At 38.4% G+C, this 25,250-nt stretch overlaps 1 protein-coding gene across 1 annotated transcript in view; it reads right to left on the bottom strand.

The window, feature by feature from the left end:
- st18 (ST18 C2H2C-type zinc finger transcription factor) overlaps positions 1 to 11,618 on the bottom strand; it is a 248,617-nt gene extending 236,999 nt beyond the window's left edge. The window contains exons 1-2 of the mRNA XM_062980374.1: positions 11,482 to 11,618; positions 11,096 to 11,204 (exon numbers count right to left, since the gene is read on the bottom strand). Of these exons, the coding sequence (XP_062836444.1) occupies positions 11,096 to 11,137 (42 nt within the window). The 5' untranslated portion in view covers positions 11,138 to 11,204; positions 11,482 to 11,618. The remainder of the gene's footprint in view (positions 1 to 11,095; positions 11,205 to 11,481) is intronic.
- Positions 11,619 to 25,250: the final 13,632 nt, after the last annotated feature.

Genomic DNA, 25,250 nt, shown 5'->3' with positions numbered 1-25,250 from the left:
GCTGGGTAGAAGGGGCTTCATACAATCCAGTTCTAAGCAGATAATATAAGATTATAAATATACAGTACAGTCTCACTTATCCAACAAAACCAGGCCGGCAGAACGTTGGATAAGTGAATATGTTGGATAATAAGAAGGAATTCAGGAAAAGCCGATTAAACATCAAATTAGGTAATCATTATACAAATTAAGCATCAAAACATCATGTTATACAACAAATTTGACAGAAAAAATAGTTCCATGTGCAGTAATGATATGTAGTAATTACTGTATTTACAAATTTACCACCAAAATATCACAATGAATTTAAAACACTGACTACAAAAATATTGACTACTAAAAGGCAGACTGCGTTGGATAATCCAGAACATTGGATAAGTGAATGTTGGATAAGTGAGATTCTACTGTAATATGAAATAATTACTGTGGTAGAATAATACAGAACAATATAATATCTAAAACCAGGACAGTAAACAAAGAGCAACACTCTAAAAGCAGGAAAATTGGAAATTCCACAAAGGAAAGAATCAGGGCCAGCTAACAGCTCCCAAGGAAGGATTCTTCCAGAAAGGAAGCTGGCAATGGAGTGAAGCAGTGTGTATTACCAAAGTCATTATTATTATTATTATTATTATTATTATTATTATTATTATTATTATTATTATTATTGTGTTGCTGTGAACCATGAAAATGAATACAATCTGCCTCCAAGTATTCAAAAACACTAAAATCAGAATGTATAAAAATTAATGTGGTATAATAAAACAGAACAATACAATCTCTAAAATCAGAACACTAAATAAAGAACAACACTCTGAAAACAGGGGAAATCCACACAGGAAACAATCAGGGCCAGCTAACACCTCCCAACAAAGTCTTCCCATCACCAAAGTCTGGCAAATCCTCTGTTTTCTGAGGGCCACAGACAGTAGAAGCACATAAAATATCGTAAACAACACCACTCTGAAAACAAGGGAATTCCAGACATGAAACAATCAGGGCTAGCTAACACCTCCCAACAAAAAGTTCACTCAGGGAGGAAACAGCCAGGCTTTAAAGCTGCAAGGCCATTACATGCTAATCATTTTCCCTAATTACAGCATTCATTCAGGTTTGAATTGGGGGAGCGGAGAGAGCCCCCACTGTTAGCCCAAGCTTCTGCCAACCCTAAAGTTCAAAAACATGCAAATGAGAGTAGATGAATAGGTACTCCTTCGGCGGGAAGGTAATGGCGCTCCATGCAGTCATGCCACATGACCTTGGAGGAGTCTACGGACAATGCCACCTCTTCGGCTTAGAAATGGAGATGACCACCAACACCTGAAGTCAGACACGACTCAACTTAATGTCAGGGGAAAACCTTTACCCTTTACCTTAACTACCACCAATTCCTCAGTACTTTATTTCCCATACCACCATACTTCGCCACAGCAATGTGTGGCCTGGCATAGCTTGTGTGTGTGTGTGTGTGTGTGTGTGTGTGTGTGTGTGTGTATGTGTGTGTGTGTGTGTGTGTGTGTGTGTGTATATATATATATATATATATATATATATATATATATATATATGTATGTAATGTGCCATTTTACTATGGAGTAAACAACAAAACCACTGAACTAAATCACACCCAATTTGGCCACAACAGGCCAATCTAGCCAATGTATAAACACTCACAGTCTTTTTCCATTGCCTTGTATAGGCCTTTTGGAGCTGTCAAAGCTGCACTGGATAGGTGGAGCTGTATATTTGAAACATTAAAAGATGTGCCTTTGCCCTTTTCGGGATTAAGAAGCCCCACTGCCCTTGGCAGGATGAACATAGCCATCGGGACCCATTCAGCACCCCTTTGCATAAACCCCAAACTCACTTCACTCTGGGTCCTCAAATCCTGTGTGCCAAGATAATCCTAAGAATGACAAGCCCTTAAAATATAGGATTTGGCTGAAGTCTCTCCCATCTATTTGCATTATTTTATCAGCAAAATTTAAGGCTTTTGATACTCCATATGTTACAGAACAGACCAGATGTTTGTGTAATTTGGCTTGTAAACAAAATTCATTGAAGCAACACAAATAGTTGGCCTCCTGCATTCTAGGACAACAGCAAAAAAAAATAGAACTGTAAGAAAGAGAGTCATAACAGTTTCAAACTTTTCTGCTCCTTTAATAGCTATAAATGAATTAAATAAGAGGGAAAACCTATGATGGGACAATAGAGGTAATAGTTTTTTATCTGCAGGTTAAGAATGTTGCCTTTCTTCTCAACGAAAGATGTGTCCAATAGGCTTACATAAAGGCACACTGAAGAAGTTCACATGATTCCAAAAACTTTTAGGCATCTATTATCAATATGAATGCTGTCCTCAAAAGGGACCTTTTATCAGGATACATGATGCCACGATCTATAGCCTATATCCCATATTATAAATAAGCTTCCCTTGCCTATCAGAGAACACAATTTTTCAATCTAATATAGTGCCAGGCCAGAACTTGTATGGGTAGTAATGTAATGTAGGCCAGTGGTAGGGTGTCCTATATTCTATAGGCAGAAGATTCCAAATTCATCCTTGGTTGCTCTCAGGAGGGCTAAAAAAAGATTTCTGCCTGATAGTGAAGAGCCACTGCTAGTCTATTAAGTGAATTATTGAAGTAGATGAACAAATAGGTAAAATGGTACAAAGTGGCTTCACATGTTACCATAATGTATATCTTCTCATTGGCTTGGCTGTAATGCTATGCTCACAAATATCATTTTTTTACCTAACAGCATTGATTGTTGACAACTTCATACAATACCTTTCACATAAAGACTTTGCTTGTTATCTAGCTGTGAAATATTTTTAATCCTCTTAAGTATGGGCAGTCCCTAAGGAGGTTGGATTGGATGACCCATGTGGTTACAAACAAGATAATTTCTGTAGGTTTGTACATTTTTAAGTGTATGATTTGATAGCATTGGGAAGGGTTAAGACCCCTGTGGTATTTGTTTTATTGTCTGTGCCCCTGTTCAGAAGATTTCACCTCACTTTCTGTTCCTGTGATGATTGTAGTTTGAAAATAATGCCTTATTATGGAAACAAGGATTGGGGATAATTCTTTTTCCCAAGATAACCCTTTCAGGAGTGAATTTCCCTTCCTAGAGGTAGATTTCTCTCACTTCCTGTTGTCTCACCCCTGTTCTTAATTATGAGTCATTTGTAAGTCAGATGTTTGTAACTCGGGGACTGACTGTAAAATAATGGAAAATCACAGGTGCCCATAACAAATTATTGAATACAGTAGAGTCTCACTTTTCCAACATAAACGGGCTGGCAGAATGTTGGATAAGTGAATATGTTGGATAATAAGGAGGGATTAAGGAAAATCCTATTAAACATCAAATTAAGTTATGATTTTACAAATTAAGCACCAAAACGTCATGTTATACAACAAATTTGACAGAAAAGGTAGTTCAATACACAGTAATGCTATGTAGTAATTATTGTATTTACGAATTTAGCACCAAAATATCACGATGTTTTGAAAACATTGACTACAAAAATGCGTTGGATGATCCAGAACATTGGATAAGTGAGTGTTGGATAACTGAGACTCTACTATACTATACAAATGCTTTTTAAAATACATTATGCACTGTTTGGCAAGATTATACTGTAGATATGAAAACTAGAGAAGGGTTAGACAAAAATAGGGAAGTAAATGGAAAGAAAGGTTTATAAGTACAGTTTCTCTACCCCACCCCTATGGGAAAACTGGCATGTCTAAGGAATAACAACAACTTATATAGGAAGAAACTGTTGAGACAATATTTTATTCAGCCAAAAACATAAAGAACGGTGTTTTATAAAGATTTGTATCCAACACAGTCTACATGATCAGTATATGGTATTGGAGTCATGACAATTAACGATGAACCTAGCACATGTTGCCATCTTCAAAAGAGGGACATGGGTACAGAGTTTCACTGCTTGTAGATTTGCTGTTTGCTTTATTTTAGATATCTTTGTGGTCATTTAGGGTTAGTTTGGTACAGCAAAAGAAAGCATCCTGAATCTGATAATCTTTTACCTTGGCCCCTCTCAAAATTTTCACCTTTTGCCTCATACTTCAGCAACAAAGACACCTCAGTGCAAACTAAGAAGGAATAATAAAAATCATATTTAAAAAAGATCATAGAAAATCATCTTTTTGGTGTCTAGAAATGCTAACATCAAAAATCTTGAACTAATCTTTGTGGTTCTGTGCAAAAATGTCAAATGGGAATTTTGCACAATAACAGCTTAATATTGTAGCTCTCCTTTCTTCATCTGACTCTAGAAATTCACCTTAAAAGCTAACCTGTGCTCGAGAGTGATGGAGGTTTATGTTGCTTCTGAGTGGGGCACTGAAGAATCATGTCCTGGCAATGTGTGGCACTGTGTAAATCGGAAGCAGAGACATCTATGGCAACACATCACAACTCTTTAACACTAGTCATATGTTTCTACTGCATGCTATTTAGCAGTGGCATGGACTTCCATTGTCCTGGATGACTGACTGACTTTTAAGGTGGATGTAAAGGGTGCATCTACACTGCAGCATTAATGTAGTTTGACACCAATTTCAATGCCGTGGCTCAATGCTATTGAAGTATGGGATTTATAGGAGTCCCCAGTGGTGCAATGGGCTAAACCCTTGTGCCTGCAAGACTGTTGACTGACAGGTCAGTGGTTCGAATCCAGGGAGAGAAGGTGAGCTCTCTCTGTCAGCTCCAGCTCCCTATGCGGGGACATGAGAGAAGCCTCCCAGAGGATGGTAAAACATCAAACATCCAGGCATCCCCTGGGAAATGTCCTTGTAGACAGCCAATTCTCAAGTTGCTCCTGACATGAAAAAAGAGATTATAGTTTTATAAGATCTTCAGCCTCCTCTGCCAAATAATGCTGGTGCCTAACCAAATTACATTGTCTACGATTCCATAGCATTTTGCCATGAGCATCAAAATGGTGTCAAACTGTGTTAATTCTACATTACAGAGGCACCCAGAGTAATTTGTAGTTTTGGTAATAGTACAATAATTGCAAATGAGAATACAATGCAATTATAATGTTCTAAGTTTTGTGTTTCTATGCGGAAATAAATTTTTATGTAGAAAAATCTTCTTCCTGCACACAAAAAAGTGGTTTTCTTTGTAAAACAATCATATATACATTTTGTGTCAAACAAGTCCCAAATTATTGCAGGCTTCAAAAAAATTCTAAGATTTTCTTATAGGAAGAGTTTTTCTAAAATTGTTTCATTTGAGAAGAAAATTAGTGAAGAATTGCATCCCTACTGAGAAATATTAAAATCTTCAGATGTAGATGGGACAGAAACTTCAAAAAAATGTAAAAGAAGAAACAGAATTCTTCTTTGGCTAAGAACGGTTAAGAACGAAATTCTTATAATAATCAACAGAAGGAAGCTGAATGCATTTGCTGCTTTCCATTGAATAGAAAAAGAGCATAGTCATAATTTTGTTTGTACAAAACTAAGACTTTTATCATTTCAAATTTCCTAAATATGCCAAAACTATATGCTAAGGTATAATGAAGTAATGCATGTTGATAAAGCAGCAACAAGTTTTGGTTTGTTATGAAAATAAATATATCATATAGCGGTATTCAGTTTCCCCCAAAATGTGCACACACACCCACTTCAATAAAATGGGGGAAAGTCCAAAATTTCCAGAAATTTTACATATCTAAGCAGGACCTCAGGCCAAGTATCAACAGGGCACAGCTGACATCTGTTAGAAAAAAAAAACCCAGATCATTTTGTGTATGTATTATGAACTGATAGATTAACATTTATACTAGGAAGCACTATGAGGATCTAAACAAAGATTTAAAAAATAATAAATTAAAATTGAATGAGCGATTCCAGTCAAGACAGGTTGTGTTTAACTGCAAAATGTTAAAATTAGGAAGTCAAGATGTGAAGAATGAACTGCAAGATGATTCAGTGCTTCCCAGTTCAGTCCAAACAGAATCTTACCCTGGTTTCATATGAAGCAAATATCCAACTCTGTTACTGAATCTAACCTCAATCTTACTGGGGATATGGGCTGTAAAATCCAGGAGAGGAAATGGAAAACAATGTATTAGTTTTGTCTGTTTAATTTGGGGAAAAAAATAAGACCATCATGATGTCAGGGCTTAGGATAGGAATATACCATACATTTCAAGAATGAGTCAAACCTATTATAATTCTACCAAGCAAGCCTAGAGTGAACTTTTGAATAAGGGACACAGCTGTACACATCAGTGGCTGCATATTTATAACTTCCTGAAACCTGGAGAAAGCATTTTTGATCTTTCAATGGATCATAAACGCTTAAATGAACAACTGATGCTCATTACTGAGACAACAATATCGTTCTCACCTCTAAAGTAGCTGATGCAAGTGCAACCGGCTTCTTTCCCAAAGTGTCTTCTATTATTTTCACATGGCCTGCTAGAACAAAGGCTGTCAAGGCTTGCATTATACCATAAGGAGAGTCCCCTTTTAAAATGAATCCTCTTTTAGAAAATTGTCCTATCCTATAAATAAAGAAGCATAAGGGGAGAAAAGTTCTCCATCCATTGCTCATGCTTGATCAGAAAACTAATCAGATGCATAGATCCTCCACTCATCATGTCTTCTACCATAGTGGGATGTTTTGTATTTATATTTAAATTATAATTTCATTGGTAATTTTAAAAAACTACCTTTGATGGCTAAGTCACCATGTTTTGCTAAAGCTATTAAAATGCCCATAATGGGTTTTTTTTCTGACATCCACCTTCATTAACAACAGTCCTTTGCTGGGCACAAACATTACGAAATATCCCTATTCTTATTCTGACATATGACAATCCATCTATTTGGGCCCAGGCTGTGCCCGGGCTGTGGTGCAGGCTGGTGAGCAGCCAGCTGCAACAAATCACTCTGACCAAGAGGTCATGAATTCAAGGCAAGCTCGGAGCCTGTGTTTGTCTCTGTCTTTGTTCTATGTTAAGGCATTGAATGTTTGCCTTATATGTGTAATGTGATCCGCCCTGAATCCCCTTCGGGGTGAGAAGGGCGGAATATAAATACTGTAAATAAATAAATTAATAAATCTATAGGGACACAACTCTGATATAACATTATGGTCATCACTTCTAGTTCAACATACTTCTTTCAAATTGATATTGTTCTGCTCCTCCTTCCTTCCTTCCTTCCTTCCTTCCTTCCTTCCTTCCTTCCTTCCTTCCTTCCTTCCTTCCTTCCTTCCTTGTGAGTGATTTCCTTCTCAGCAAAACATTTATTTATTCATATACCACAACCTCTCCCTCCTCCTCCACTGTTATGATTCAGCATCCTCCTTTTTCTCTTTGCAGGAGCCTGAATTCTGGACTTTTCATTCTTTTCTCCACCCCATTGTACCTATTTACCTCTTCCTATGACTTTGTACTCACACACTGAGACACTTGTGTAGGTCAACATGGAGACCAATGGAAACACAAGATGTAAACACAAACAAAGCTTTTTCAACCCCCCTCCTCCCACCTACAAAGAAAATACTCAGAAACTGTGTTGTCAAAGGCTTTCATGGCCAGGATCACAGGGTTGTAGTATGTCTTTCGGGCTGTGTGGCCATGTTCCAGAAGCATTCTCTCCTGACGTTTCGCCCACATCTATGGCAGGCATCCTCAGAGGTTGTGAGGTATGGAGAAAACTAAGCAAAGAGGTTAATATATATCTGTGGAAAGTCTAGGGTGAGAGAGGTCAGTGTGAATGTTGTGTAGTTAATCACTTTAATTAGCATTGAAAAGCTTATCTGCTGTCTTCTTCCTGCCTCTGGGGCATCCTTTGTTTAGAGTCGTTAACTGCCCTAGGTTGATTCATGTCTGGAAATCCTCTGTTTTCAGAGTATTGCTTTTTATTTACTGTTCTGATTTTTGAGTTTTTTAATACTGGTAGCCAGATTTTGTTCATTTTCATGGTTTCTTCCTTTCTGTTGAAGTTGTCCACATGCTTGTGGATTTCAATGGCTTCTCTGTGTAGTCTGACATGATAGTTGTTAGAATGGTCCAGCATTTTTGTGTTCTCAAATAGTATTCTGTGTCCAGGCTGGTTCATCAAATGCTCTGCTATGGCTGAGCAAACCCAATCAACAATTGGGCCACACAGTTTACAGAAAACCTACACATACAGATAGATACCTTCATAAAAACTCCAACCATCACCCAAGTCAAAAAAGGAGCACAATCAAAGCCCTGACAGACCGTGCACAAAGAATCTGTGAACCTCACCTCCTCCAAGGTGAACTCAACCACCTAAACTGGGCTCTACAGGCCAAGGGATACTCCACCACAGACATCAGAAGAGCTGCAAGGCCAAGAACAAGCCATGAGAGTCAAGACAAAGATCCACCCAGAGGAAAGGTGTTCTTACCATACATCAAGGGAACTACTGACCGCATAGGGAAGCTGATGAAGAAGCACAACCTACAAACTATCTACAGACCCACGAAGAAAATCCAACAAATGCTACGGTCAGCGAAGGACAAGAGGGATCCTCTCTCTTCTGCAGGAGTCTACCGGATACCATGCAGCTGTGGACAAGTCTACATAGGGACCACCAAACGCAGCGCCCAAACAAGAGTCAAAGAACATGAAAGGCACTGCAGACTAATTCAACCAGAGAAATCAGCCATAGCAGAGCATTTGATGAACCAGCCTGGACACAGAATACTATTTGAGAACACAAAAATGCTGGACCATTCTAACAACTATCATGTCAGACTACACAGAGAAGCCATTGAAATCCACAAGCATGTGGACAACTTCAACAGAAAGGAAGAAACCATGAAAATGAACAAAATCTGGCTACCAGTATTAAAAAACTCAAAAATCAGAACAGTAAATAAAAAGCAATACTCTGAAAACAGAGGATTTCCAGACATGAATCAACCTAGGGCAGTTAACGACTCTAAACAAAGGATGCCCCAGAGGCAGGAAGAAGACAGCAGATAAGCTTTTCAATGCTAATTAAAGTGATTAACTACACAACATTCACACTGACCTCTCTCACCCTAGACTTTCCACAGATATATATTAACCTCTTTGCTTAGTTTTCTCCATACCTCACAACCTCTGAGGATGCCTGCCATAGATGTGGGCGAAACGTCAGGAGAGAATGCTTCTGGAACATGGCCACACAGCCCGAAAGACATACAACAACCCTACTCAGAAACTGCTTCCAGGACTGCTTCAAGGTTGAAGGGAAGCTCAATGTCAAAGGATTGGTTGGCTCCTATCCTTCTAGACTCATGATTTAGGAGTAATTGGGAATAAGAAAGTATCATTCTGGGCCTAGTGGGAGGATGCACCCCCAATTCCAGCCTATCCCAAATAAACAGTGAATGCTCTGTATGAAACAGCAAAAGGAAATAAATATGTAAATAGTAGAAAAAAATAAACAGTTTCAGAATTAGTGCAACATAATAAATGGATAGCTTTAATAAAATGGAAGATACTTTTCGTTTTTCTGGAAGCTGTCTTATTAAAAGTCAGAAATTTGTAATGTTACTGTTAAGAAGAATGGCTATAATGGCATGCTGAAAATATTTGTAAGTGAATTGTGGAAGGGATCCAGAGCAATATCGTATTTTGCATCAATTATGGTTGGCTGTAGCACATAATTACATCCATGTTTAAAGTAACTTTATAGGCTCTGTTTGCTACAAATAATCACTGACAAACATGAAAAGCAATAGACAATTCACTTTCTGTATTTGTTCCTTGTCCTTTCCTGGTCAAACAGTGAGCATGATCAAGAGACAACTGCTGAATCTTCAGACAGATAGATAAGCATCACATGTCAGATGATACATGGACATATAATGAATGATATGATATATGATTTCTTACTTCTTAATTCTAAGTCTGGTTCCATGTGTGTGCTTCTTTATTTGCAATGATGTGATTTACCATGTCAATGATATTACAGAGTTTTTCTGTAATACAAACAGGATTACTCAATTTCCCTTTGGGCTCCTTGAAGTTGCATATTCAATGCAGAACATTAGTTTTAGCACTCTGCACTGACCTCTAGTGGAGTATTTGTGTCAAATTCCCAAGCTCAAAAGAAACTTTAGTTTCTTAATCTATAGCAGTTAACGCTCCAATGCATCATATAAATCAGTCTGAGCAATTAGTAATCTTTTATACATGTACTGACATATTAAGAGCAACATTATTAAACACAGAGTGGCATTGTATACATTTATAATGCAGAAAAACTAAACACTGATCTACATCTTTATATAGTCATCCACCAACATAAACCACTGGATACCTTATAATGTTATATAAACAATTGGCTACTCTACCTTACAAGCTTCACACACAATTATTAAATATAATCAGCTTACTATAGCAGTTATATTAAAACTCATGTTTTACTTGAAAAAATACTAATAATGGATTTATAATGGCAAAGATTATTCTCCTACTTGTTCATAGGAGCATATTCTAAGACCAAGGATATTTTCCCTTTGACTTTACATTACAATCACCAACGGAATAATGTATGACAAATTCAAACCTAAAATTTCTGTAACAGCTACATCTTTAAAGTGGGTCATCTCTTGAGAAAGAAGTCTTAGCATTGTAGCTTAACTATTTTTATACTGAAAATATTCACACATTTCATGTCTATTGCAAATGTTTTGTTTTCTATGTTTCTACAAAGTAACCTCATTAGTTGACATAGAGGTGGAGTCCGAAATTAATTTTTCAGTAATCACCATTCTATTTCAAACAACATAAGTGTTGTCAATACCATGATTTTATACATGTCTATTCCGTTTCATCCAAGACTGCAGTCTAAATAAAAGGAGTTTCCTTCTCAGTGAAACAAATAGTTCCCAGGCGATAGGTGGAGTTACACTAACAAAATTATGGGATTCTGTGGATTAACAATTAGGATTCTTTCTGCGAGAAATTAAAAAAAAAACATGGCAAAAGGGAGGATAGTGAAGGATGGCATTCTGAAAAAAATCTACATCATTTAAAGAAATATGTACACATGTATGTAAACCACCTTACCTTTACTTGAACAGCTGGCCAAGTAGTCACTGAATTTTTCATTTGTTGAAATGTTCACTGCTTTCCTTTTGGCCCCAGTGTTTTTGAGAGTGACTAAGACAGCTGTCTCCTAAAATTTTTGAAAATGTATTTAAGCATTATCCCTTATGGCTTACCAAAGCAGAAAAAAATAATAAAAACCAAACAATCTCCTAATACTCAAAGGTCCCACTCTACCATGCTTCCATATTTTGTTCAGAAAACATTCAAAGCTCTTTGAAGTAGAGTGCAGGAGTTACCTAAAAGTAAATTCTCCCTGATCTTTCCCCAAGATCTCCTCTCAGCTGTATGCAAAATATTCCATAATTACCCCTGACGCCCCTTGCAATTGTTTTTTTTTTCTTTACCTCTGGTTTTGCAGCAAGGTCACATTCCATGAAAAACATCCTGTCAAGCTTGGTACAAAAGGGCCCTAAAGAATCAGAATGCAGAAGCGATGTAACTTGCTGACTAACTTTGCCCAGTGTTATTTACTAACTACACAAAGAAAATGCTGTCTATTCAAAACACATTTCAGAACTCTTTTCACAGAAAGTGAGTGAACAAATGGTCCCATGTCCTAAGCTGGAGTCACATCTCCCATGAGGCTCGCTAATTGTTGTGGCGCATGGGACGGAGTGACACCAATGCCAGCCACCACAAAGCACTTCTGTAAACAACTGTGTGTGTGTGTGTTTGCCTTCTCTTAAGGAAAGCAATCTCCCTTTGTGTTATCATGGCATAATGAAGTTATAAACATAGTTGGTCTGCACTAAGTGTCATCACTTGAATTGAATTTGCTTGTTTCCAAAGTTGCAATTTAACTGGTGGACTGGGATTCATAAGTAAGATGCATGGGTCAAGACAAAGTTGAAAGAAAATTTGGGGAGCTATAAAATTATGAATACAAAACTTCTATTTCACCTGAAATTCAGACAAATCCAGTATTTAGATATGATTCCAATCAGTCTGGTAAAGTAATATATATTTAATAAAGCACTTAATGAATTTAAACCAGAGATAATTTATAAATGTAGTTGCAAATAAGTTAGAAATTAATAGGTAATTATTTTTGAGGACTGCCTACTAGAGGTGTGTGAAATGGCTGAAATCCGATTAGTAAGTCAGAGATTCATATGCCCCCGCTTCAATTAGTAAAGATTTGGAGGGGTCCCGTTCCGATTCGTAATCTGAATCTCCGAAGCTTCGTAATTGCTTCATTAAGATTCATTCCATGAGTGGCAATGGGGAAAATTGTGAGGCTCGTTTCTCCACCATTTGTATGACTATCAGGATGAAAGTTACACTTGTAGGCAACATTTATGACTTCAAGCCTGCCAAGTTGCAGAATGATTTGGTCATTCAACTGATGTTTGGGATTTTTTCTCAAGTTCTATGTTTTTAATATTAAATTTACATATTCATAAAAACAATGAAACAGATCTATATACATGTATACATACAATACTATCTAACAGCTATGCTATATTCGTATTTGGTTATACCCCCCCCCCTCTCTCACCCCTCCCATTTTGGCAACTTCCTGTTCCTTGGGTTGGAAATTTTTAAGGATTTTTAAAGGCTTTTACAAAAAAAACTTTAAAAAAACTATAAGGGGTACTCCCTTGAATTTCTGCATAATGAGAAAACATAGGTAAAAAGGTAAAGGTTTCCCCTGACGTTAAGTCCAGTCATGTCTGATTCTGGGGGTTGGTGCTCATCTCCATTTCTAAGCCGAAGAGCCGGCGTTGTCCATAGACACCTCCAAGTTCATGTAGCTGGCATGACTGCATGGAGCGCCGTTACCTTCCCGCCGGAGCAGTACCTATTGATCTACTCACATGGGCATGTTTTCGAACTGCTAGGTTGGCAGAAGCTGGAGCTAATAGTGGGCGCTCACTCCGCTCCCGGGGTTTGAACCTGGGACCTTTCGGTCTGCAAGTTCAGCAGCTCAGTGCTTTAACACTGGGGCTTCTAAGCAGAGCATAAATCCTGCAAAGGTTCAGAAAGATTTGTTCGTCTACTGATTTCTAGAAATTCAAAAAAAATTAAATTAAAAATTATTTTTAAAAACTACAATAGGTAGTCACTCAAATTGTGGCATGGTGAGATAACATGAACAGGGCAGCAAGCCTGCCAAGTTTCTGATTAATCATTCTGTCCACTGATCCTAAATAATTTTTTGAGGTACGTGTGATTAACCTACACTAGGCCTTTAATGTGAGCAGTCCTGTTCTTCTGGCACAAACAGAATTCTAAGAAATGTAATTTAGAATGGGGTCTTTTGAATACTCTGCTACAGAGGTCCTACCCTTCCCTTCTGTTCATGCCAGAACGGCAGGGTTGTAGTGTTAAGAGAACTGAGGGGAAAGTAAGGGCTGTAAAGTTTGGGGAGGGAATGGGAATTTGGAAAATATAAGTTTGGAATAAGACACACTGATGCTGGGGGGGTCTCTCTCCCTCCCACCACCCCCCATCATTTCCCCTCACAACCCCATCCATTTGCACTTGTTGCTTTGATTAAACCAATTTTTACCTCAGAGGGGAGCCTTGGCTCTGGAAGAAACCACCAATGGAGGAGAAGGAGGTGATAGTGAGACCCTCCGCTCAGGAAGCAGGTTTCACTGCCAGCCACGCCAGCCTAGGTCCAAAACAACAAATCTTTATGAATCTCTACTAAAGTTTCAGAGGCTGCTGTTTCGATTCATAATGCTTCAGGGGGTCCCTTTCTGATTAGTAATTTGGAGATTCATATTAATGAATAGTACAAATCTCTGAATTATGAAATGGAGGTCCAAAGCTTTGCCTACTTTATATTATGGCAAGTCATAACTTCCAGCCATCTGCAGCATAGCTATGTAATTTTTGTTCTTTTCCTGAAGAAATAAAGGCTGTTTAAATGGAGACATCTGACATGGGTCATGTGCCAGTTTCTACAATGACTTTTGAGGCAATAAAAAAAGGTGGTCAGGAGGTGACTTTGCTTTGTAGTGCAAGGGAGTGGTTTGTAGCATTCAGGTTAACTATAGATGTGGAGTGGAAAATTTAATTTCTATAAAGTCACAGTTATATCCTACATTGGCAACCTACTTTCAAATGTGTAAGTAAGTAACATCTGGGCATAAGCATGGTTTGAACATTGGACTAGGACTTTGGAGAACAAGGTTCAAATCCTTGTTTGACCATTGAAACACATTGGGTGGCCTTGGGCAAATCACACTCTCTCAACTACAAAGGAAGTCAAAGGCAAATTGCCTTCTGAACAAATCTTGCCAAGAAAACACAGTGATAAGCTTACCTTAGAATCATCATAAGTCAGAAATGACTTGTAGGCACACAGCAACCATGAAGTAATGCCTCCTGAGCCCACTTCCCCAAGCTCATCTTAATAACCAGATCAAGCAAAGTATTCTGTTCAGCTGCCAATCTAAACAAGGAGGATGGCATTTTCAATCCATTTCACCATCAAAAAAGCTGCAACAATCACAGGTAGGGTCCTGGTAGCAATTCCTCATTGCAGCCTCGATCATTAATGTAATTTGCTGGAAGCAATCTTCTCTTTGCACCCCAATTGGCAGCTGATTATTAACATGGGGGTGCATCTACACTGTAGAATTAATGCATTTTAACACCACTTTTACTACCATAGCCCAATGGAATCATGGGAGTTGCAGTTCTATAAGGTCTTTAGCCTACTCTGCCAAAGAATGCTGGTGCCTCACAAAATTACAAATCCTAGGATACAACACATCTATCCTTTTATCCTAAACAAAAATATGTTTTCAGCCAATCCTGGACACATGTGTCCTCCAGCCATATCAGTTCCTGAAAACTCCTCCTGTCAGAACTGGATATATTCAGGGATGTATGAATCAAAATAAAGCAGACTCCACAACCCACCATCAATGTCCCTTAAAGCAAATAAATATATGTTTAAGGAACTTTAGCAATGGCAACCATGTTGATGCCATACTTAAACCCTACCCTTAGGACATTAGATATGTAGAGGTAGAGGGAAGCATCAGAAAGGAGTTTTGTGCCATATGAGTATTGAAGTAATGCCATTCGACACTACTTTCGCTGCCATGGCTCAGTGCTATGGAATCCTGGGTGTTGTAATTTTACAAGGTCTTCAGCCTTCTCTTCCAACAGATACTGGTGCCTCACCAAACTACAAATCCCAGAATTCTATAGCAGTGATCCATAGCAGTTAAAATAGTATCAAACTGTCAGTTCTACAGTGCAGATTCATCCTTTCTTTCCACTTCTTAAGTAAGTCCTTAACTTAAAAAACCAATTGGTAGTCCAGTTGACTTCATATATGGAATATCTTGTTCTTTACAAAATGTATTGGGCTAATCCTTAATAATCCATTTTCTTTTTACCATGGCTTCCCCAGAAAGGGGGTGAATATGAAAGGGAAAGAGAGAGACCATTCACCACAGGATAAATGACTGGGTAAATTACTCTAGTAGCGATGAACCTAAAGCATAAATACTTCACTAAAACCAAGAGCTGCTGGTGCTTTTGTCTTTCCCCGGCTGCCTTTTTTGGCCCTCCAGTACTTCCCATCCACCAACTGCAGATGTACTCATATCACTAACTGTGAGCCTAACCGACATTTATTTATTTATTTATTTCACCCATAAACTTTCAATTGTTTGACATGGAACATTTAGAGTGGGATGTTCTTTGTTGCTCACTAAATTTAAATAATAAAAAGCCTCCAGCACAAAGGGTAAAAAAAAAGAGGGAGAAGGATTATTGTTCAAAAGGCCTTTTTAAAAAAGCTTTTTTGCTTTATTTCTTCATTGTCAACAACACAATTTCAAAGCCTTTTAAAGATCAGACTCCTCCTCTCTGTGCTGCCTGCCAAGATAGTACTTAGAGGACAGGAGGGAGTGGCTGCTGTTTAAAAGATTATGTAAAAGCGATGGCGTTTAGCTGAGAGATGGTCAAATTGGGAAGGGGACAGGGTTTTCAATAAAAAAAAATCTCCAGATCCATTCAAAGGAAAGTGTGTGTGTGGGTGTTTACTTGTATGTGTGTTTGTGTTTCAAAGCTAGCAGGTGGACATCAAATAGAAAGATGAGCAAATCAAAGTAGGGAACAAGCAAAGGGATGCTAGGAGAACAAATCTCACTTTTAAGAGCTGTGATGTTCTGTGTTTTCAGGAAGCCACTGAAGAAAGACAATTTCCCATCAATTATATTAAAAAGTGTGGTTTAACCCCAGGGAGCAAGTCCTACAAGCTGGTCAACTGACACAAGCACCTACATGTTTCCCATTAAAACAAACACAATCACATGCAGACAAATAGAGCTTTCGTTCTCTTGCATACATAGACAGATGCAGTCATGGAAAGAGATCAAAATTTCAGGTACCTGCAGCCAATGCCATTGAAATGCTTTGTGAGTGCAAGAGGAGGTGGGGGTGGGGGTTGTAAAAAGCATGTATGTCCAGCTGAAAGCCAGTACAAATGAGATTATATGTTCACAATGACTTTGGTTGATTGGCAGATGGGCAGCTATTTTTTTCTAGTTGTTGTTTCATTTTTTGCATATGTGTGCAAACTGGGTATTTTTCAGAGCACATGGCTGTATTCATTGTAAATCCTCTGCCTGTAGCTGAAAACTTGCAACATCATTTTAACTTACACTTGCGATCCCTGGTGCCTGCTAAACCATCATGAGCACTCATCTACTTATGGCCCATTCTGGCAGCTCATTTTCTCTGAAACATTGAGGTGACTTCATATTCCAGGAACAAAGGCAGAAAGGGAATGGAGCAAAAGAGAAATCAAGGAGTCATTTAGCAGTGCAATCCCAAGCTTGGAAGCTCAGGTTGGAACCTGAAACAAGTCAGAAATACAGATGAAATGTGACTAGCTACTCATCACCAGGCAGATGCATGCTAGTGTTCTGATTGATACCATAACCAAACATTAATAGATTTCCAATGGCATAAATATGGTTATATTGTGTTCAACTGACCCTAATAGTTTTATTTTAGCTGGCAATTCAAGCATGTAAAGGCATCAAAGAAATAGAATAAGAGATGAGTCAATTTAGCTTCATTTGCCTGCTTGTACCCTATATAACCCTGGGAATCTATTTTCAAGTTTAGTTACAACCTGTGGCCATCCAGATGCTTGGGCCTCCAATTCCCAGAAATTCTAGCCCGCTGTTCAATGGTCAAGAATTCTGGGATCTGAAATCCAAATCACCTGAAAAGCTGCAAATTTAGTTGCTTTCCCGGAGAGGATGAACCATTTACAGTTTTACAGGAAAATGTAGTGGTCACTGAGATGGTCGAGGAACCTGCTTCTGCCATTGCTGTGAGCTTTTCAGCTATAGGACTGCAGTGTTCTTCTCTACTCCAAGCCACAGGATGCTTTATTTACTATGAGAACAGCTTACCACATAGCAGTGATGATTGTCAGTTCTGGATACCAAATGAAATATTGTGGTTGTCTTGAACATTATCCAACCATAGCTCAGAACATGAAGGGATCCCATCAGAGTGAAGAGGGAACATGTGATGCAGGAAAAAAATTCCTTTGAGACATCGCTTTGCACTCTTAGACTGGCAAGTGATTGGATTACATGACTCTTGGGATCTTTTCCAATCCTATCAATCTAGGATTTTATAGATCCACATGATGGAATTTTCAGGCTCAAATCCCAATTATCCCAAAAAAGGCCATGTGGTCACCACAAGTAACTTCCAGCTTCTCATCTTAACCCATTTTACAAGAACTTTATTAGCCTAAACATGTTGATGGGACCACTGTCCAACGTGAGCAAGGATGGTACCCTTGCCTCAGTGTGCCCTCAAAAGGGTGTGCTCCCTTTAGCATCGCCCTACTGTGGTCACAACTCCATATGGGTCAACTTGCCACTGTCAACCCACTGCTAGTGGCTTGCACTGTCTTATATCAGTGCTTCAAGCAAAACAATAAAGATTGGGTTGCTGTGAGTTTTCTGGGTGTATGGCCATGTTCCAGAAGCATTCTCTCCTGGCGTTTGCCCACATCTATGGCAGGCATTTATGGATTCCGGCCATGAAAGCCTCCAATAACACAATGAAGATTCTTAAAATGGAAGGAACTAACTCGCTGTGATCAGCAGTCAACCTTTGTCTTTCCACATCAAACAGTCCTGATTCTTTGGGGAAGCACATCTCTAAGGAGTAGGAGAATCCATCAAGGCCAAGATGGAAACAAGCCTCCTCTTTCCCCACCCTTGCTGGTCCAGTTTCAGCACCTCTGCTAGTAAATTGCTTCCCAGGGAATGAGTCTCCCTGAACTCACTGGGATCACCTCACAGTAGGTGCATGTATAACTCCATTGTTGATATATTATAAATTATAAACTCCACACACACACATACAAGTACACAAACACACACATAAAGATACGCAAGTTCCAGTACTCAACCCCCCCCCCCCCCCGCCCACTCATTTACCTGCACACTGGCACAGCATCCATTTCATCTCAGTTCTTTGAGGGAAATACTGTCATAACCCTTCCCAACCTCTAATAGATTCTAGTTTGGGTCACAGCTCACTTTTTCCTACAATATGTCACATTTTAAATGAACAGCATTACATGGTGCTTTGTTTTTCTAATATACTCAGGATGAGGACTAGGTTACACATAAATTAGATCTCTTATGGAGGAGGAGAATGACTTTTGAAGGTATGCCATCCCATTTCAAAAGCTCTCCTGTTGTTAAATACAAACAAGTGATTGTAGAACGATTTAGAGATGCTTGCAGATGTCATCGAGGAAGATGGTAAAGGACATAGGCATGGTGTGCAAAGAGTCTCCAACTGAATTATTTATCTAAAAGTGAGGCATAAACAACAGTACTTTTAATTCCCATTGGTGTATTTGTATTTGATGAATAAACAAGTAGCAGTAAATATCATTTTAAGCCACAAGAGGGACACAAAGGCACAGGAATTTCTCTAGCTTCTAAGAAAACACAGACTGGTTGATTTTCATCTTGGGAGCACTATCTATTTTATAAGTTCTCCTGTTCAGGCATGGAAACCGACCAGGAAACCAAAGAAAAGCCAAGGAAACTCACTCTGAACAAATCTTGATAAGAAAACCCCATGATAGGTTTATCTTGGGGTCACATAAGTCAGAGATGACTTGAAGGCCCATAACAACAACATTTCATCATATATATGATTTTGCCCTCCTGAATTCAGCCAGTTCCTGAAAAAATGGAATGGGGATAACTGATAATCGGACACCAAAAATGGCATGGGGTTTACCCAAATTGCACACCTCTATAGGAAAACAAATAAAATATTCTTATAATTATGATTCTGCTGTTTGGTTATGTTAAAATGTTGCTACTGTCTTTATGAAAGCAACTAGACAGTTGACACTGACTGTCATTTTAGACCTCGTCATATGGGGGGGGGGGCAGGGAAAAGTAGAAGGAATAATTTTCTTTTGTTCTCTACCATTGGAGTCCCATGCCTATCCGATTTCTGTGATGGCAACTGTCAGTTACCATCACACATTCTTTATCCGCCTTTCCCCAGTTCTCTTCGTTTTCTGTCTTTGGGAGTCAGGTAGCACCTGACTCCTGAAAGTGCAGTCTTCTTTCTGTTTCCCTGCACTGCCACAACGGAGCCCCACGAGCAACCACCAGAGGTGCCTTTGCGTCATGTGATGGCCTCCATGGTACTCTATTTTGACAGCACAGAGAAACAAAGAGATGAAGTCCTCAGTCACCTCATATCAATGAACCCTCATGTTAGCGTGAATCAACAGTGTACATCATTCCATCTACTAGCAAATGCCTGTATCTTTTTTAGAAAAAATTTCTCCCACAAACATGTCACAAATAAAATATAATAATTACCAGTAGCAGCAGCAATAATAATAATAACAGAAAGTGAAACATTGACACAGATAGTAGATGTTGAAATCTCGCCAACAGGAACTTAGTGAAGATACTGGATTTCTATAGCAGTCTGAGCCTAAAGGTTACTTTATTTTTAAGTACATTTCTCAATTTTAGTTACTATATATATAGGAATTTTAATTTAAAAAACTCACCAAAATAGACAACTTATTTTTGGCTCAATATAAGTACTGAACATTCTCTAATCAAAAAATGAACTATCTGTTTCTCTGAGTGGCAACAGGCAAGAGCTTAGTCCATCTAAGAGATCCTTTAAAAAGCACTGATCGATATACTGTCTCCTGTGGACCTGCTTCTTGCCTTTTTTTTTAATGCCTGGAAAGGAAAATGGAAGTGGCAGCAAAGAGTGCTAACAGAATACAGTGAGTTGGTACTTCTTTTAAGTTTTCTCAGGACAAATGAAGCACTCACCTTTCATCACTCTACTCAGAGAAGCAGATGGTTTCTTTTTTAATAGGAGTTAAAACTGTATCCTAAAATTTTATTTAAGAAAAAAACAATCACTTTCTCTGAGTAGAGTGGTAAAAGGCCTTTTTGAATGTTGAAACGGGGAGGCCAGGGGTGGCTGTTCTTCTGTGGCAGGTGGCACATTCCCCTCCATGTTGAATGACCCTGGACTTATCAATGAGTGATATCAATATCCATAATTTAGGCCCCAAACCTTCCTTCAACTAATACATGAGGTCAACTTATACACGAGCATCTGATATTTAAAAACAAGTCCAACATAACATAAAGGGTGTATGGTGCATTCATCTGCAAAACTGACACATCTTTCAGGAAGTTCAAACAATGGTTAATAAAGGCATAGGAAGGCGAACTGGCAGAGAGTAAATTATCCCTCTGCTAATGATAGGGTGGGGGAAAAAAGAAGACCAAGAAAAAAAGTGGGCATTGGAAGAGAACAATGTGAGAGGGAGGACTAAGACATAGCCCATGCAAAGTTGATACAAGCTGAACAAATATGAAACCAGGAGAAAACCTGGAAGAAAAAAAAGCATTCTCAGCCAGCTGAAGCTAGGACAGGCTGAATGAATACAAAGTTGGAGTAAAAGAAAGGAAGGAAGGACGGAAGGAAGGAAGGAAGGAAGGAAGGAAGGAAGGAAGGAAGGAGGGAGGGAGGGAGGAAGAAAAGGGTGAAAAGGGTGTGTGTGCGAGAGAACACTAGAATGGAAGAATACAAGCATGAGCATACTAATTGCTCATTTTTAGTAATATTACAATAATTAAAATTGCTTTAATAAGTCAGTCTATAAATAGTGTCATAATGAATCATTTTGCCAGTCATCTCTGCTTGAAGAAGGAAGGATTTCACAACTTTTCTGAAGGCTTTCAATGTGTAAGGTCAAGAAAAGCCTTACATAACAACATACACCATGTATGTTATGCAGGAGAATCGGGGGTACATCAGAAAACATTGTTTGAGTTGTAATGAAATGGTAGCTACTTATTTCATTTGTTAATATTGTATTTTTATCTCCTGGGTTGAGTAAAGATTTTTCTGAGATTTTCTGACCCTTGTGCTGTAGAGTTGCCATTTTCCTTTCAACCTAAGCTTGCAAACTGTCTTGAACCATCTCTGAATGTATTCTCTAAAAAGTAAGGTATTACAGCACAAAATGTTGCACTCTGTTTTATTTTATAATTGTAAAGAGAAAAAAATCAGTGTCATTTTTCACATATGGCTTCATTTAGCTTTGTTATTAGATATACGAAGCCTTGAAATAATACTCTTTTCAAATGAGTAAAAAACAAAAATCATGCAAACTTGAAAATATAAATGTTAAACATGTTGCCGAAAGGCCTATGATGTGATGAATTGCCCTGAAAAATTTCCTAACAATGAAAGAAATTATCCTTCCAAGAATAATCCTGGAAGAATTTTTCAGAAGTTTCCCACATCAGAGTTTGGCACATGATTGAATTTTAGTCCAGATAGACAAATACAAGTAGAAACTTGGAACCAGGTTATATTTTGAGAAATATCTATTGTTCCTAATGGAAGCCATGTCACATAACAAAATCTATTCAAAAACAATTTAATTAACAACATTGTACATCTGCAGGGAACAGATGCAGTTTTACAAGTATAAATGTATATCTCAGCCTATGGCTAAATATATTTACTTATAAGTGAATTTCATTGTGGTCAATTGTGCATGCTGGCACTGTCCCCAAATGAGCCTCCCTACTGGTGTTTCATGTAGACCTCACAACTCCCCAGGCAAATGTGTTGTCGAAGGCTTTCATGGCCGGGATCACAGGGTTGTTGTATGTCTTTCGGGCTGTGTGGCCATGTTCCAGAAACATTCTCTCCTGACGTTTCGCCCACATCAATGGCAGGCATCCTCAGAGGTTGTGACAACCTCTGAGGATGCCTGCCATAGATGTGGGCAAAATGTCAGGAGAGAATGCTTCTGGAACATGGCCACACAGCCCGAAAGACATACAACAATCCCCAGGCAAACTTTGCTAGAGATCAAATGGAAAGGATTCTATACCCAGAAGAGTTTTATACAGTAAGCAGTACAGGAATGCTCAAATTTAGAGAGACATAAAGGAGAGTTCTATGGAAATCTGAAGGAAGTTGCCAAAACAAGAGATCATACTTCCCATGCACATATACATATACATGCATTGCATACACCACCACCATTCATTCTTGTAAAAACAGCCATGATTCATATTTTCCTTGAAGATGGATCCTACCATTCTGAAATATGTTGTGCCACATTTTTGACACTTTTGAACATAACTTGAAATTTTATATTCTTTTACTTAGGTCAGAAGTGTTGAAAGTATACCACATATACTTCTGTATAAGTCAATTTAATGTATAGATTAAGGGATAGGTATGGAGGCTAAAACTATAGATTTTGATATGACCTGTGGATAAATTGAGAATTAGTGTAATCTATGGAGCCCCGGTGGCGAAGTGTGTTAAAGCACTGAGTTGCTGAACTTGCAGAACGAAAGGTCCCAGGTTCAAACCCCGGGAGCAGAGTGAGCGCCCGCTGTTAGCTCCAGCTTCTGCCAACCAAGCAGTTCGAAAATATGCCAATGTGAGTAGATCAATAGGTTCTGCTCCAGCAGGAAGGTAACGGCGCTCCATGCAGCCATGCCGGCCACATGACCATGGAGGTGTCTACAGACAACGCTGGCTCTTCGGCTTAGAAATGGAGATGAACACCAACTCCCAGAGTCAGACATGACTGGACTTAACATCAGGGGAAACCTTTACCTTTTAACTATGGAAAGTGGAAAGCTGCCTCTGGCTGCCACCTCCTTTTTCCCACCCAGGCATTCAAAAAAGTCAGAAGCTGCCTGTACTGGAGATAGCAGAAGAATTGGTGCATGTTTTATGTTCTCCTAAGATGCACTAAGTTTCAGCTTTTTCCACTCTTCACTGACAAGGGAATTATAATTTTCAGGTAAATTAAGGTACAGTATTTATTTTGACCCTTGAATTAGTCAACCCATGTTTTTTTGGTAGATTTTGAATTAACATTTCTAAAAAGTAATAATAATAATAATAATAATAATAATAATAATAATAATAATAATAATAATGAAATCCTGCATATATATCTCATTTGCTGTGTCATACTCTGTCTTTGTGCATTATTATTATTATTATTATTATTATTATTATTATTATTATTATTATTATTAAATTTCTTACCTGCCTCTCCTCATGGCACAAGGCAGGTTACAGAACATTTAAAACACATAAACATTGTAAAAATACTACAAATACACATGTTAAAACGTATTTCTATAAAATGCATGTTAAAATAAAACAGAGATTAAACAAAGGACATGCATTTAAATTCATGCTTAAATACTGGCTGGGTAGGCCTGCTGAAAGAGATAGGTCTTTCAATTTTTTAAAATTCCAACAGTTCATTTAGCTGTCAGAGTTGTTCTGACAGTCGTTCCATAGTCTAGAGTATGTCCTGAAGCCCTCATGACATCCCCTCTCTAGCATATATAAAGGTAAAGGTAAAGGTTTTCCCTGACGTTAAGTCCAGTCGTGACCAACTCTGGGGGTTGGTGCTCATCTCCATTTCTAAGCCGAAGAGCCGGCGTTGTCCGTAGACACCTCCAAGGTCATGTGGCAAGCATGACTGCATGGAGTGCCGTTACCTTGCCGCCGGAGCAGTACCTATTGATCTACTCACATTGGCATGTTTTCGAACTGCTAGGTTGGCAGGAGCTGGGGCAAACAGCAGGCGCTCATTCGCTCCCGGGATTTGAACCTGGGACCTTTTGGTCAGCAAGTTCAGTAGTTCAGCGCTTTAACACACTGTGCCACCACCAGGGGCATATATAGAGCTCCGAGTTCTTTGGTAATATTTTCTCCAAAACTTCAAAATAATAGCATTAACAAAAACAAAACACAATTAAAATACAATAGATAAAACATAAATCAATGTAAAATACATAAACGTAAGATGCATATTAAAATCATTCCAACTAATAAAATGTCAATACAGTAGAGTCTCGCTTACCCAACATAAACGGGCCGGCAGAATGTTGGATAAGCAAAAATGTTGGATAATAAGGAGGGATTAAGGAAAAGCCTATTAAACGTCAAATTAAGTACCAACACATCATGTTTTACAACAAATCAACAGACAAAGCAGTTCAATACATGGTAACATTATGTAGTAATTACTGTATTTACGAATTTAGCACCAAAACATCGCAATGTATTGAAAACATTGACTACAAAAATACTGACTACTAAAAGGCAGACTGTGTTGGATAATACAGAACATTGTATAAGTGAAGGTTGGATAAGCGAGACTCTACTGTATATAAAATAGGCCAGAACTAATACAAAAGGCAATATATTTGCTCCCATACTTGGGGTATGGGTTGCCCCATGCCCAAGAAAACCCTCTGAAGAGGGCTGAGGAAATTACTGAAAAGCACTGTGAAAGAAAAGTGCAAAAGATGAGAGCTCATTACTAGTTGTGCTGTTTCTGGTTGTGCTGTTTCCTATTTTATATGGAAAATAATCACATACAAATTTTGTGCAAAATTACTCCTCAATTACAGAATTTTCTACACAGGAAACATCATTTTCTATGCAGGAAATATTATTACTTTCCAGGAAAAAAATGTCCACAAAATGATGTGGAAAATGCTGTTTCTGTGTTATATACAGGTTTTACACAGAATAT

This window comes from Anolis carolinensis, chromosome 4 (genome assembly GCF_035594765.1).
Source record: "Anolis carolinensis isolate JA03-04 chromosome 4, rAnoCar3.1.pri, whole genome shotgun sequence".
Taxonomy (NCBI): Eukaryota; Metazoa; Chordata; class Lepidosauria; order Squamata; family Dactyloidae; genus Anolis; species Anolis carolinensis.
Note: the sequence above shows the minus strand (reverse complement) of the source record. Positions and strands in the feature narration are given on the sequence as shown.